This window comes from Macaca nemestrina, chromosome 1, assembly GCF_043159975.1.
Source record: "Macaca nemestrina isolate mMacNem1 chromosome 1, mMacNem.hap1, whole genome shotgun sequence".
Lineage (NCBI taxonomy): Eukaryota > Metazoa > Chordata > Mammalia > Primates > Cercopithecidae > Macaca > Macaca nemestrina.
This window is the reverse complement of record NC_092125.1, coordinates 112,895,129-112,909,789: the sequence shown is the minus strand read 5'-3', so window position 1 is coordinate 112,909,789 and position 14,661 is coordinate 112,895,129. Positions and strand designations below refer to the sequence as shown.

The 14,661-nt window shown below is 40.0% G+C and overlaps 1 protein-coding gene across 18 annotated transcripts in view; it reads left to right on the top strand.

The window, feature by feature from the left end:
- Positions 1-467: 467 nt before the first annotated feature.
- Positions 468-14,661, top strand: part of LOC105479022 (myomegalin) — a 220,063-nt gene continuing 205,869 nt past the window's right edge. For 8 of the 18 annotated variants that reach the window (XM_071069792.1, XM_071069790.1, XM_071069816.1 and 5 more), the window contains exon 1: positions 515-897. In XM_071069792.1, coding sequence (XP_070925893.1) covers positions 662-897 — 236 coding nt within the window. In that variant the 5' untranslated portion in view covers positions 515-661. Of the gene's footprint in view, positions 898-14,661 lie in introns of all 18 variants that reach the window. The other 10 variants (XM_071069842.1, XM_071069801.1, XM_071069768.1 and 7 more) reach the window with 4 other exon arrangements.

The following is a 14,661-nucleotide window of genomic DNA, read 5'->3' as shown; positions in this document are numbered from 1 at the left end:
AAAAGGTTAAAACACTTTCTTGGTTTATGATGGATACCAAGCTATATATGCTTTACTATGAGTTCATGGAAAACTGAAATCAGTCTCAACTGAAATGAAAATTTAGGTTGTTTGGGAGAAAGTTTTTACAATTGAAAAACTAAAGGGAAAAATTGAAAGGAAAAGATTTTAGGAAAGAGAGAGAAACAGGAAGAAAAGAGGCTAGCCAACAACCTGCAGTAACGATTCTTTGGAGCTAATAGGATAGGAAAAACTGGATAAATTATGAAAGGATGACTGATACGGGGGTGCGGGGAGGAGGATGAAGCCGGGGAAACTATTGAGAGGCAGAAAAGGAGAAACTTCTTTGAGGTTGGAAATAAAGGGAAGGTGACACTGGAGCGGATAGAAAGGAAGAAACGGAGTGGGATGTGGGAATGAGGCAGTGGGTGGAGAGAGAATGGGGAGATGACAGATGATGAAAGGCAGTGAGTGTGTCTGCGGGAGAAGGACCAAAGCAATCTGGGCGGAGCAGGTGGCAGGGGCAGCCGCGGAGGAGGCCCAGAGAACTGACGGGAATGCTCAGCCAGGCCCAGAGGATGCGCCCTGGCAGCCCCGGAAGACACCAGGAAAACAAGCAGGAACCGTAGCTAAGACTGAGGTGGCCAGGCCCAGGAAATCCATGAAGGGGACAGACAGCGGGTCCTGCTGCCGCCGCCGCCGATACGAGTTGGGCTGCTGCTGTCGCGCGTCCCGCCGGGCTCACCACGCGCCTTACCGTTCCGGGGACGCGACGCGAACCCCTCAGTCCCCGCGGCATCCCCCGAGCCGGGAAAGACGGCGCCCGGAGCCAGCCGGGAGCTGGGCAGCGGCGGCCGAGGAGGAAGAAGCAGCCGCGGCAGCCGCACCCTGGATGAGGTGAGAGCATGGCCAGCTCCTGCCTCTGGAGCCCCGGAGGCTGAGGAACGTGATGGGGTAGGCAATGCACGGTGCGGTGGGCAGGAGAACCGCGCGGAGGGCTGGGGCCCCGGGCTGGAGATCCCGACGCCTGAGAGGGGTTGGTGCTGAGTGACTACTGCTTGGAGAAGGTTAGGGAGGTAATGGGGCCCGTGGTGGAGGCAGGAGGAGGAGGGACAGTGTTGAGTTGCCCAGAAATAAAGGTGTGCCCCTGGAAGGGCTAAAGCGTGGGAAGCTCGGTCTCTGTCTCAAGGTCTTAGCTTGAGGCATAGACATTTGCTGTGTTGATGGAGGTGAGACTGCAGGCTGTGTCTGTTGGACTGAGCCAAAGGAGAGATGAACACATGGCTCAGAAGGCTATACCGGGATGGAAACATCAGAGATGGTCATGGAAGATGAAGGATCAGGAAATGCACCCGGACGAAAGCACACACTGCCTTCTCTTATACCTCTGCTTTTCAGGGTTATTTCTCTTAGATACAGATCGCAGGGTGGGGCGGGTGGTGATTCCCTCTTCCTGGGCTACCTCTCTTCCCCTGCAGAGCTGGAGCCCTGCCTGATGGCTGGATGGAGGCCATGCAGGACAAGCTCCATCTAAAATCAATCCTTTGCTTTGGCCTGGAAGACCGAACAGATTAGGCTCAATTTTCTTCATGTAGTAGCAGTAACATAAAAATCTGTCATAAATACGATTTTTGGGAGAAGAGATAGATTGTGCTGCAGCCTTTCTAGAAAAAAAACATGTCCTCATCACAGCATTTTTAGCTTTTTATTTCATGGAAGGTAGTACTCATTTCAAACTACCAGGCAATAGTGGTTCCAGCCTCTGAGCTAACGGGTCTGTAAAAAGTTACTTCATTTCTGTAGGCCTCAGTTTCCTGTGCATAAAATTGGAATTTGGATTAAAACGGTGCTAATTATAAAACTAAATAGTCATTGGATCTGTATTCTATGTTCTGGATAGCTATATTTGTGAAGTATGACATTTAGCATATTCACTGACAATTTTATTTTTTCATAACACTATCCACTGTTTATGTCAGAAAACAAAGACATTCAGTTAATAGTGCTTAAATAAATCACATGTCTTTTTTTTATTATTATACTTTAAGTTCTAGGGTACATGTGCACAACGTGCAGGTTTGTTACATATGTATACTTGTGCCATGTTGGTGTGTTGCACCCATCAACTCATCAGCACCCATCAACTCCTCATTTACATCAGGTATAACTCCCAATGCAATCCCTCCCCGCTCCTCCCTCCCCATAATAGGCCCCGGTATGTGATGTTCCCCTTCCTGAGTCCAAGTGATCTCATTGTTCAGTTCCCACCTATGAGTGAGAACATGCGGTGTTTGGTTTTCTGTTCTTGTGATAGTTTGCTGAGAATGATGGTTTACAGCTGCATCCATGTCCCTACAAAGGACACAAACTCATCTTTTTTTATGGCTGCATAGTATTCCATGGTGTATATGTGCCACATTTTCTTAATCCAGTCTGTCACTGATGGACATTTGGGTTGATTCCACATCTTTGCTATTGTGAATAGTGCTGCAATAAACATACGTGTGCATGTGTCTTTATAGCAGCATGATTTATAATCCTTTGGGTATATCCCCAGTAATGGGATGGCTGGGTCAAATGGTATTTCTACTTCTAGATCCTTGAGGAATTGCCACACTGTCTTCCACAATGGTTGAACTAGTTTACAGTCCCACCAACAGTGTAAAAGTGTTCCTATTTCTCTACATCCTCTCCAGCACCTGTTGTTTCCTGACTTTTTAATGATTGCCATTCTAACTGGTGTGAGATGGTATCTCATTGTGGTTTTGATTTGCATTTCTCTGATGGTCAGTGATGACGAGCATTTTTTCATGTGTCTATTCGCTGCATGCATGTCTTCTTTTGAGAAATGTCTGTTCGTATCCTTTGCCCACTTTTTGATGGGGTTGTTTGTTTTTTTCTTGTAAATTTGTTTGAGTTATTTGTGGGTTCTGGATATTAGCCCTTTGTCAGATGAGTAAATTGCAAAAATTTTCTCCCATTCTGTAGGTTGCCTGTTTACTCTGATGGTAGTTTCTTTTGCTGTGCAGAAGCTCTTTAGTTTAATTAGATCCCATTTGTCAATTTTGGCTTTTGTTGCCATTGCTTTTGGTGTTTTAGACATGAAGTCCTTGCCCATGCCTATGTCCTGAATGGTATTACCTAGGTTTTCTTCTAGAGTTTTTATGATTTTAGGTCTAACATTTAAGTCTCTAATCCATCTTGAATTAATTTTCGTATAAGGAGTAAGGAAAGGAACCAGTTTCAGCTTTCTACTTATGGCTAGCCAATTTTCCCAGTATCATTTATTAAATAGGGAATCCTTTCCCCATTTCTTGTTTTTCTCAGGTTTGTCAAAGATCAGATGACTGTAGATGTGTGGTATTATTTCTGAGGGCTCTGTTCTGTTCCATTGGTCTGTATCTCTGTTTTGGTACCGGTACCATGCTGTTTTGGTTACTGTAGCCTTGTAGTATAGTTTGAAGTCAGGTAGCGTGATGCCTCCAGCTTTATTCTTTTGACTTAGGATTGTCTTGGCAATGGGGGCTCTTTTTTGGTTCCATATGAACTTTAGAGCAGTTTTTTCCAATTCTGTGAAGAAAGTCATTGGTAGCTTGATGGGGATGGCATTGAATCTATAAATTACCTTGGGCAGTATGGCCATTTTCATGATATTGATTCTTCCTATCCATGAGCATGGTATGTTCTTCCATTTGTTTGTTCCTCTTTTGTTTCACTGAGCAGTGGTTTGTAGTTCTGCTTGAAGAGGTCCTTTACATCCCTTGTAAGTTAGATTCCTAGGTATTTTATTCTCTTTGAAGCAATTGTGAATGGAAGTTCATTCATGATTTGGCTCTCTGTTTGTCTGTTACTGGTGTATAAGAATGCTTGTGATTTTTGCACATTGATTTTGTATCCTGAGACTTTGCTGAAGTTGCTTATCAGCTTAAGGAGATTTTGGGCTGAGATGATGGGATTTTCTAAATATACAATCATGTCATCTGCAAACAGGGACAATTTGACTTCTTCTTTTCCTAACTGAATACCCTTGATTTCTTTCTCTTGCCTGATTGCCCTAGCCAGAACTTCCAACACTATGTTGAATAGGAGTGGTGAGAGAGGGCATCCCTGTCTTGTGCCAGTTTTCAAAGGGAATGCTTCCTGTTTTTACCCATTCCGTATGATATTGGCTGTGGGTGTGTCATAAATAGCTCTTATTATTTTGAGATACGTTCCATCAATACCGAATTTATTGAGAGTTTTTAGCATGAAGGGCTGTTGAATTTTGTCAAAGGCCTTTTCTGCATCTATTGAGATAATCATGTGGTTTTTGTCTTTGGTTCTGTTTATATGCTGGATTACGTTTATTGATTTGCGTATGCTGAACCAACCTTGCATCCCAGGGATGAAGCTCACTTGATCATGGTGTATAAGCTTTTTGATGAATCATATGTCTTTTAAGAAACCCATAATAAATTACTGTTCCTAAGAAATAATTAAGCAAAAAGTATTCTCTGTTTGATTTTTTATAAAGTAAAATTTTTATTACCTTATACAAATTACTTTTATAGACATAATTACTTTTTTAAAAAAGTATATGGGATGTTAATTTTTTTATAAAATACTTTGAAGTTTTATTTAAAGCTTAGAACAAAAAAATTAATCTGAATGTATGTTTATAATTCCAAGGCTCCTTAATCACTTGACATACACAGGGTGAATTCTTTTCATGTGGAAAGCAGCATTAATCCTGCAGAATTTAAAATGAATTATGACTCCTTATCACAAGAGTATGACTTTTCTCCCTGTCTTTGGTTAAAAGAAAAGTTTGTAGGGTTAGAATTTGATCCTCTAAATTGTGGTTTAATTGTGAAAATAGATAGCAAACATTCATGATTTCCTTAATAGTTACTCATCTGACAAAGTACACCTATATTCATCTTCATTGATGTAATGATAAATCTTGAAATGTTTTTATAAAATTTCACAGTTCCCAAATGAAACAGTTACAGCAACTTGACTGAGGTTAGTGCTACTTTGCCCTTCATTTAAAAATCAATTCCCCAGTTTAGCATTCTTTAAAAGACATAACTATTTTAGCTATAGTGTTAGAGGTTTAATGAGTGTTAGTGTATTAGAGGTTATACTTGGGGAGTGGTGTTTTTGGTACGATTTTCTAACTCTCAGGCAACTAAAAAATGTGAAAAAAGCAGCTCTGCACATTATCCAAATTCAGTTCATTTTGGTGTTATTTATTGAGCAGTGATGGTGGAGGCCAGCACAAACTGGATACAAAACTACCCTCAAGTAACTCAGAATCTATAGTTCTATAATACGCTTCAGTAACTGGAGTATGGAGTAAGTGCTATAACAGAAAGATGAACTGTAGACATCTTTCTCTTTCTCTCTCTCTCTCCAAGGAAAGCTGACTTCCCTAACAAGCCATAGAAAGTGGCATTATCTTGGAAAATATGTCAAAATCTGGTCTTTAACTTGTTAAGTCTATTTCTTTTCTTTTTCTTTTTTTTTTTTTTTTTTTAGAGATGGAGTCTCACTGTGTTGCCTAGGTTGGAGTGAAGTGGCGCAATCATAGCTCCCTGCAGCCTCCAACTCCTGGGCTCAAGGGATCCTCTTGCCTTGGCCTCCCAAGTAACTGAGATCATAGTTGTATACCACCATTTCCGGCTACTTTTTAAAAATTATTTTGTGTAGAGATGGAGTCTTGCTATGTTGCCAGGCTGGTCTCAAACTCCTGGCTTCAAGCAATCCTCCCACCCCACCCTCCCAAAGTGCTGAGACTAAAGGCATGAGTCACTGCACCCAGCCAAGACTGTTTTTTAAACTGATAAATCACAGGACTACTCTATAAACCCAGAATAACAAATTATTAATTTATAATGAGAATTTTAACATCTTAGGGAACTAGACTCTCTTTTATGATCCCAGCAAAATATCTCTTTGTATACGTGCCACATTTGAGAGCCAAATTACAGCCAAAAGGTTGTTTTTGAAACTTGAATCTAGAGCAAGTGGAATTAATTAGTGGATTCTTTTTTTTTTTTTTTTTTTTTTTTGAGACGGAGTCTCGCTCTGTCGCCCAGGCTGGAGTGCAGTGGCCGGGTCTCAGCTCACTGCAAGCTCCGCCTCCCGGGTTCACGCCATTCTCCTGCCTCAGCCTCCGGAGTAGCTGGGACTACAGGCGCCCGCCACCTCGCCCGGCTAGTTTTTTGTATTTTTAGTAGAGACGGGGTTTCACCATGTTAGCCAGGATGGTCTCGATCTCCTGACCTTGTGATCCGCCCGTCTCGGCCTCCCAAAGTGCTGGGATTACAGGCTTGAGCCACCGCGCCGGGCCAATTAGTGGATTCTAAATTTCAAATAATTTGATAGCTTCAGAGCATCAAGGGGTACACATGGGTTCTTTTTCCTGGACACTAAGTGTCCACTGATGATTATCCTCCCTTCTTAGGTACACCTCTTTTTCTGTCTCTGATATGCTAATACTTTCAGTCAGGTTATAGTCTGGTTTGGGGATCCTTGTGACTGTTTCAAGTGTCTCCATTTATTCTCTAAATCAGTTTATCTTAATTGTAAAGTTTAAATTCTAAGTGGCAAGCTTATTTTCTTAAGGAAAAAAGAATGATGGGGGTAGGGAGATGGGGCTGGGGTACCATATTACAGCCCCTACATGCTGGCAATATAAACCAGGTGGTTAATGGTACCTCTCTATGGTGCTAAAAGGCAGATGAGGCCGGGCACGGTGGCTCATGCCTGTTAATCCCAGCACTTTGGAAGGCCGAGGCAGGCCGATCACTGGAGGTCAGGAGTTCGAGATCAGTCTGGTCAACATGGTAAAACTCCATTTCTACTGAAAATACAAAAAAATTAGCTGGGCATGGTGGTGTGCCTGTAATCCCAGCTACTCAGGAGGCTGAAGCAGGAGGATCGCTTGAACCAGGGAGATGGAGGTTGCCGTGAGCCGAGATCGCAGCACTGCACTCCAGCCTAGGTGGCAGAGTGAGACTCCATCTCAAAAAAAAAATTAAAAATTAAAAATTAAAAATTAAAAAAGGCAGATGATCAGAGACAGCTTTACACAGGAGGTGAATTTTTGTCTGGCTTGACCAGATAACAAAGCCAGGTTGAGTGGGAAGCAAATTTTGCCAGAAGGACACAAGCAGATTTATGATGCTGGGAAGATGCTTTATTGAAGTGAATCCCATGCTGTGATAGAAATTTTCTGTGAGGATTTAATTCAAAGTCAATCCTTTTTCAAGTACATAACTATTTTAAAAAGGAAATTAAGTGAATTTTCAGCTGTTGGCCATCTGCCTCAATGTGTGCTTTTGAAGCCCAGCAGATTGCACATTCTATGTAGGTGGATAGCCTGAAACCTGCAGACAACTTCAGAGAAGATTCAATGAGTTTCTAACGTCAAACTTCAACTACTGTAATATGCTTGTCTAGCCATCTCTTTGTTATTGCTGCTCTACAACTTTATTGAGATATAATTGACATACAATAAACTGGGTAAATTTAAAGTGTGCAATTTGAAATTTCAGCATATGTATATACCTGTGAAATCATCACCACAATCAAGATGACAAACTTATCCATCATCCCAAAAAGCTTCCTTCTGCCCTTTTTCAATTCCTCCTTCCCACCCCTCTGCTTTTGTCATTATATGTTACTTTGCATTTCCCAGAATTTTGTACAAATGGAATCATATAGTATCTACTCTTTGTTGTTGTCTGGCTTCTTTCACTCAGCATAATTATTTTGAAACTTATCTATGCTGTTGTGGGTATCAGTAGTTCATTTTCTTTTGTTGCTGAGTAGTATTTCATTGCATGAATGTGCTACACTTTATTAATTCACCATTCGTTTGGTTGTTTCCAGTTTTATGGCTATTACAAATAAAGTTGCTATAATTATTTGTGCACGTCTTTCATTTCTCTTGGGTACATTTCTCAGGGCATATAACACTAGGCATGCTTTTAAAGAGACTGCCAAATTGTTTTCCAAAAGGGTTATACCTTTTACATTCCCACTAGTAATGTATGAAGGTTGTTATTTATCCACATCCTTCCCAATACTCGTTACTGTACATCTTTTTTATTATAGCCATTCTAGTGGGTGTAAAATCTTATTTTTTTAAATTTAAATTTCCCTAATGATTAATGATATTGAGCTTTTTTTTTCATGTGCTTGATTATTATCTACATATTTTTGGTGAAGTGTCTGTTGAAATCTTTTGCCCATTTTCCATTGAGTTGTTTGGGTTTCACTGAGTTCATTGGGTTAGTTTCATATTCTAAATACAAGTTTTACTGTATATGTTCTTTGCAAATATGTTCTCGCACTGTGCAGATTGTCTTTCCATTTTAGTAACACTGTGTTTTGAAGACCAGACATTTAAAAATTTTGCTGCGGTAAATAAACATTATCATTTTTATTGGTTTTGCTTTTAATTTTTATGGTTTTGCTTTTAATGATATACCTAAGAAATCATTGCTTAATCCAGATTATAAAAATATTCTATTTTCTTCTAGAAGTTTTATAGTTCTGCATTTTTACATTTAGGCCTATGATTCATTTGAGTTTACTTTTGTATATGGTGATCAAGGTTTTTTTTTCCTTTCGAATGTAGATGTACAGTTGTTCTGACACTGTTTGTTAAGGGCACTATCATTTCTCCATTTAATTGCTTTAGCACCTTTGTTGAAATGTATGTAATCATTTGTATCTGGGTTTCTATTTTGTTTGACTGATTTATTTATCTATCTTTTTTTTTTTCTTTTTCTTTTTTTGAGATGGAGTCTAACTCTGTCGCCCAGGCTGGAGTGCAGTGGCGCGATCTCGGCTGACTGCAACGTCACCTCCAACTTCACCTCCTGGGTTCAAGCAATTCTCCTGCCTCAGCCTCCCTTATCTATCTTTAGACCAATACCACACTGACTTGGTTACAGTAGCTTTACATGTCTTGAAATCATGTAGTTAAATTCTTGAACTTCATTCTTCTTATTCAAAATCGTTTTCATTGTGTTAGGTTCTTTGCATTTCCATATACATTTCAGAATTCACTTGTAATTATAGACAAAAAGCCAGTGAGCTATTTGATTGGGGTTGCATTGAGTCTATAGATCAACTTATAGAGAGTTGATATCTTAACAATATTGGGTCTTCTGATGCATGAACACGACATATTATTTAATTTATTTTGGTTAGTGGTTCTCAACTAAGGGCAATTGTGCATCACAAGGGACATCTGACAGTATCTAGACACAACTAGAGCATCAGAGCCCCTTTGCTGTCCCCACAGTTTTGTGTTTACAGTCTATACTTCCATTTTTCCAGGAGGTTTGCTCCCAGAACTGGTGGTATAAAGAAGGAAAGTAGCAGTATGAGCACTTTGAGGGCTAAGCAGTGGGATAATATCTTTCTAATGGAACAGTTAAATCAACTTCATTTGGCCTTCCATGGACATGAGTTTCAAGTGGCTTCCTGGCCTTTCTTCTGTTAACCTCTTCGCTAATATGTGAAGACTTCATTTATACTCAATCTAATTCAGCTACCATGGGCCATGTCACCAGTGACCACTGTGTTCTATGAATCCTAATATTTTCATGAACTTGAAGGGAAGAGCGTTTTAACTTTGAAGGATACTCAAGAGGACTTTCTTATGAACTCAGATGGAAAGTGTCCTGAAATTTGTCCTTTTAAAAATATCTGTGCATTTTTTTGTGCTATAACTTTCTTACATGTATCATTCTGTGATCAGATCTCCAACTTACTATAAATGATACCTAAATTCTAAAGAGCCAATTCTAGTTATACCAGTATGGCCTTAGAGAAAAGTAAGGGAATGCAATTTTTATTTATCTTCTATTTGGTCGGAGTTAAGTATTTAAAACAGTAAGGTAGATCTCAGATCCACCACTGTTAAAAATAAATGAATAAATAAATAAAAATAGTAAACTAGGAAGAAGAGACAAAGACCCAAACATTTCAAAATGAAAAATGAATTTTAAATATAAGGTTATATTTCTATTACCTACTGCTGAGACCATCATTGCATAAATGAATAGATGGAACTAAATAGGCCAGGCACAGTGGTCACGCCTGTAATCCGAGCACTTTGGGAGGCCAAAGTGGGCGGATCACGAGGTCAGGAGATAGAGACCATCCTGGCCAGCATGGTGAAACGTTGTCTCTACTAAAAATACAAAAATTAGCTGGGCATGGTGGTGGGCACCTGTAGTCCCAGCTACTTGGGAGGCTGAGACAGGAGAATGGCGCGAACCAGGGAGTTGGAAGTTGTAATGAGCCGAGATCGGACCACTGCACTCCAGCCTGGCGACAGTGAGACTCTGTCTAAAAATAAATAAATAAATAAAAGAGCTAAGTAAACTCTTCTTCCCCCACAAATTTACCAGTTTAACCATTTTAAGTGTACAGTTCAGTAGTTGCATTAAGTACATTCATATTATTATGCAACAAGTACCACCATCCATCTCCAGAATTTTCTCTTTTTCCCAAACTGAAACTCTGAATCCATTAAACAATAGCTACCCATTCTCTCTCCCCTACCTCCTGGTAACCACTATTCTACTTTCTGGCTCTATGAATTTGATTACTGTAGCCATCTTATATAAGTGGAATCATATATTTGTTGTTTTGCGTCCAGCTTATTTCACTTAGCATAATCTCTTTCAGGGTCATCCATGTTGTAGCATGTGTTGTAATTACATACTTTTTTGTGTGTGAGATAGAGTCTTAACTCTGTCATCCAGGCTGGAGTGCAATGGCACAATCATGGCTCAATGCAGCTTTGACTTCCTGGGCTCAGTCAATCTTCCCACATTGGCCTCCCAAATAGCTGGGATTACAAGCAATTTTTTTGGTATTTTTTGTAGAGATGGGGTCTCACTTCGTTGCCCAGGCTTATAATTATGTACCTTTTAAAAGGCCAAATAATATTCCATTGTATGTTTATACAACATTTTATTAATCCATTCATCTGTTGATGGAAATTTCAAGTGTTTCCACCTTTTGCCACTGTGAACAATGCTGCAACAGATATAGATGTACAAATGTCTGTTTGTGTCCCTGTTTTCAATTCTTTTGGGTTGCAAAAGAAGAGGGATTATTGCATATATGGTAATTCTATATTTACTTTTTTGGAATGACCATACTGTTCTCTACAGCAACTGCACCATTTTACATTCCCACCAACAGTGTACAAGGGTTTCAGTTTCCCCATATCTTCATGAACACTGTTATTTTCTGTTTCTGTTTTTTAAAATAATTGCCATCCTAATGGGTGTAAAGTGAAATATCATTGTGGCTTTGATTTGCATTTCCTTACTCATTAGTGATGTAAAAGATATTTTTAAAGTTTCATATTTACTGACATATTTACCATTTCCAGTATTCTTCATTAGTTTGTTTAAATCTAGATTTTCATCTGGTATCATTTTCCTTCTGCCTGAAATAATTTATTTAATCCTTCTTATTCTTGTGCAGATTTGCTGCTGGGAAAATTCTTTTGGCTTTTGTATGTGAAAAAGTCTTTATTTCACCTTCATGTTTGAAAGATATTCTTGCTGGTTATTAGGACTGATTACATACTTTGCGGGGGCTCAATGCAAAATGAAAATGTAGACCCCTCTGTTCAAATATTATTAAGAATTTCAGCCAGGTGCGGTGGCTCACACCTGTAATCCCAGCACTTTGGGAGGCCGAGGCGGGTGGATCATGAGGTCAGGAGATCGAGACCATCCTGGCTAACATGGTGAAATTCCGTCTCTACTAAAAATACAAAAAATTAGCCGGGCGTGGTGGTGCATGCCTGTAGTCCCAGCTACTGGGAGGCTGAGGCAGGAGAATGGTGTGAACCCAGGAGGCGGAGCTTGCAGTGAGCCGAGATGGTGCCACTGCACTCCAGCCTGGGCGACAAAGCGAGACTCCGTCTCAAAAAAAAAAAAAAAAAAAAAAAAAGAATTTCAAGTAATTAACAACAGAGCATTAAACAAAGCACAGTCCTTCTGAGTACAAAGCCCTGTGTGACTACACGGGTTGTACGCACAAGAAACCTACTCTGCTGGTTATAGAATTCCAGGTGACTGCTCTTTTTTTCCTTCAGCTCTTTAAAGATGTTGCTCTGTTGTCTTTTTGTTTTGTTTTGTTTTTTTCTGAGACAGAGTTTCACTCTCGTTGCCCAGGCTAGAGTGCAGTGATGCCATCTCCGCTCACTGCAACCTCCACCTCCCTGGTTCAAGTGATTCTCCTGCCTCAGCCTCCTGAGTAGCTGGGATTGCAGGCATGCACCACCACACCCAGCCAATTTTGTATTTTTAGTAGAGATGGGGTTTCTCCATGTTCGTCAGGCTGGTCTCGAACTCCTGACCTCAGGTGATCTGCCCTCCTTAGCCTCCCAAAGTGCTGGAATTACAGGCGTGAGCCACTGCGCACGGCTTCTCTGTTGTCTTTTAATTTTCAAGTTATGCTGTCATTCTTCTCCTTGTTCCTCTCTATATAATGGGTTTTTTTTTCTCCTGAATAGTTAGAAATTTTTCTCTTTATCACTGATCTTAAGCAATTTCATTAAAATGTGCCTAGGTGTGGTTATTTTCATGTTTCTTGTGTTTTGGGTTTGTTACGCTTACTGGATCTGTGTGTTTACAGTTTTCATTATACTTGGACAATTTTCAGCCATGATTTTTTCAAAAATTTTTTGTTGCCCTTTATAACTCCTTCCTTTTGGGGACTTCAATTATATATTTATTAGGTCATTTAAATTGTTCCCATTGATCACTGATGCGCTGTTCACTTTTTGTCTTCTTTCTCTTGTTTTATTTTTGGATCATTTTTATTGCTATGTCTTTAAGTTCACTAACTTTTTTGTCTACAGTGTCTAATCTATTGTTAATTCCATCCAGTGTATTCTTCATCTCAGATATTGTCTTTTTCATCTCTAGAAGTGTGTAACTTTCATGTATTAATTTTTTTTCTTTTTTTTTGAGACAGAGTTTCACTCTTGTCAATGTTGCAATCTCAGTTTACTGCTACCTGTAATCTCTGCCTCCCAGGTACAAGCAATTCTCCTGTCTCAGCCTCCCAAGTAGCTGGGATTATAGGCACCCACCACCACGCCCGGCTAATTTTTGTATTTTTAGTAGAGATAGGGTTTCATCATGCTGGCCAGGCTGGTCTCAAACTTCTGACCTCAGGTGATCTGCCTGCCTCGGCCTCCCAAAGTGCTGGGATTACAGGCGTGAGCCACTGTGCCTGGCCCATGTATTAATATTTTACTTCACTTGATCAATCTGTTCTACTTTCTTGAACATTTGAAATACTATAATAACAATTCTAACATTTGTTCAATTCTGAGTATGTTTCTAGTAATTGATTTTTCTCTTCATTTTGAGTACTGTTTCCTGCTTCTTTGCACACCTGGTAATATTTTGATTTGATGCCACACATTGAACATTTTACATATTGGGTGTTAGATAGTTTTGTATTCCCGTAAATATTATTGAGCTTTATTCTGGGTCACAGTTAAGTTAGTTGGAAACAGATCCTTCTTGATCTTGTTTTTAAGTTTCACTATGGGGAACCCAAGAAGCTTTTTAAAGATGATTAATTTTTCCCATTACTTGGGTGATACCTTTCTGAGTACTCTACCCAATATCCTGTTAATTATGAGGCTTTTCCCACTTTAGTAGACGATGAAACAAACTACTTTCAGCCTTGTGTGAGTCAAGAGGATTGTTTAATCTGATTCTCTTGTGTGGTTCTTACCCCAACCTTGGTAGTTTTCTGATATACCGATCAATACTCAGCTGAATATTCAGGGAGACTCTCCACAGATCTCTGGAATTTTCTCTTCTTTCTGGTACTCTTCACCATGAACTCTAGCTGCCTTGGCCTTCTCAAATCCCAGCATTATCTTTTCAACTCAGGAAGATCACCAGGCTCTGCCTGGATTCCCTCTCTGCTATGACTACCTGTGAGCTCCTGGGCAGTTAAATAGGACAGTCGTGTGGCTTACTTTGCTTGTTTCTTTCTCCTCTTGAATAACTTTACTATGTTGTCTGATATCCAGTGTCTGAAAATAATTATTTTGTATATCTTGTCCTATGTTTTAGTAATTCCTGTCGGGGTGAAGGGGAATGAATACGAACCCTATTACCGCATGCTGTCTAGAAGTAGAAGTGTCTTCCTAGCCATGTTATAAATTAGTAGTTTTCAACCCTGACTACATAGTAGAATTATCCGGGGGAGGTCTTTAAAAAGGTGATGTAAAGGCTTAATTCCAGACCAATTAAACCAGACTTTTTCAGATTGAGGTCTTAGCATCAGTGTTCTTTAAGTGCACTACAGCTTTTCTCATGTACAGCAGGGTGAAAGAACCTCCATGTTAAAGAAAGGGTTGCATTTATAAATCATTATGAGAAACTTTTGTGTTCTGTCATTTCAACTAAGACACGGAGGTGGTTGGCTTTTATTTTTGATAGACAGTGTGGAGTTTTTTTTGAGACGGAGTCTCGCTCTGTCACCCAGGCTGGAGTGCAGTGGCCGGATCTCAGCTCACTGCAAGCTCCGCCTCCCGGGTTCACGCCATTCTCCTGCCTCAGCCTCCCGAGTAGCTGGGACTACAGGTGCCCGCCACCTCGCCCG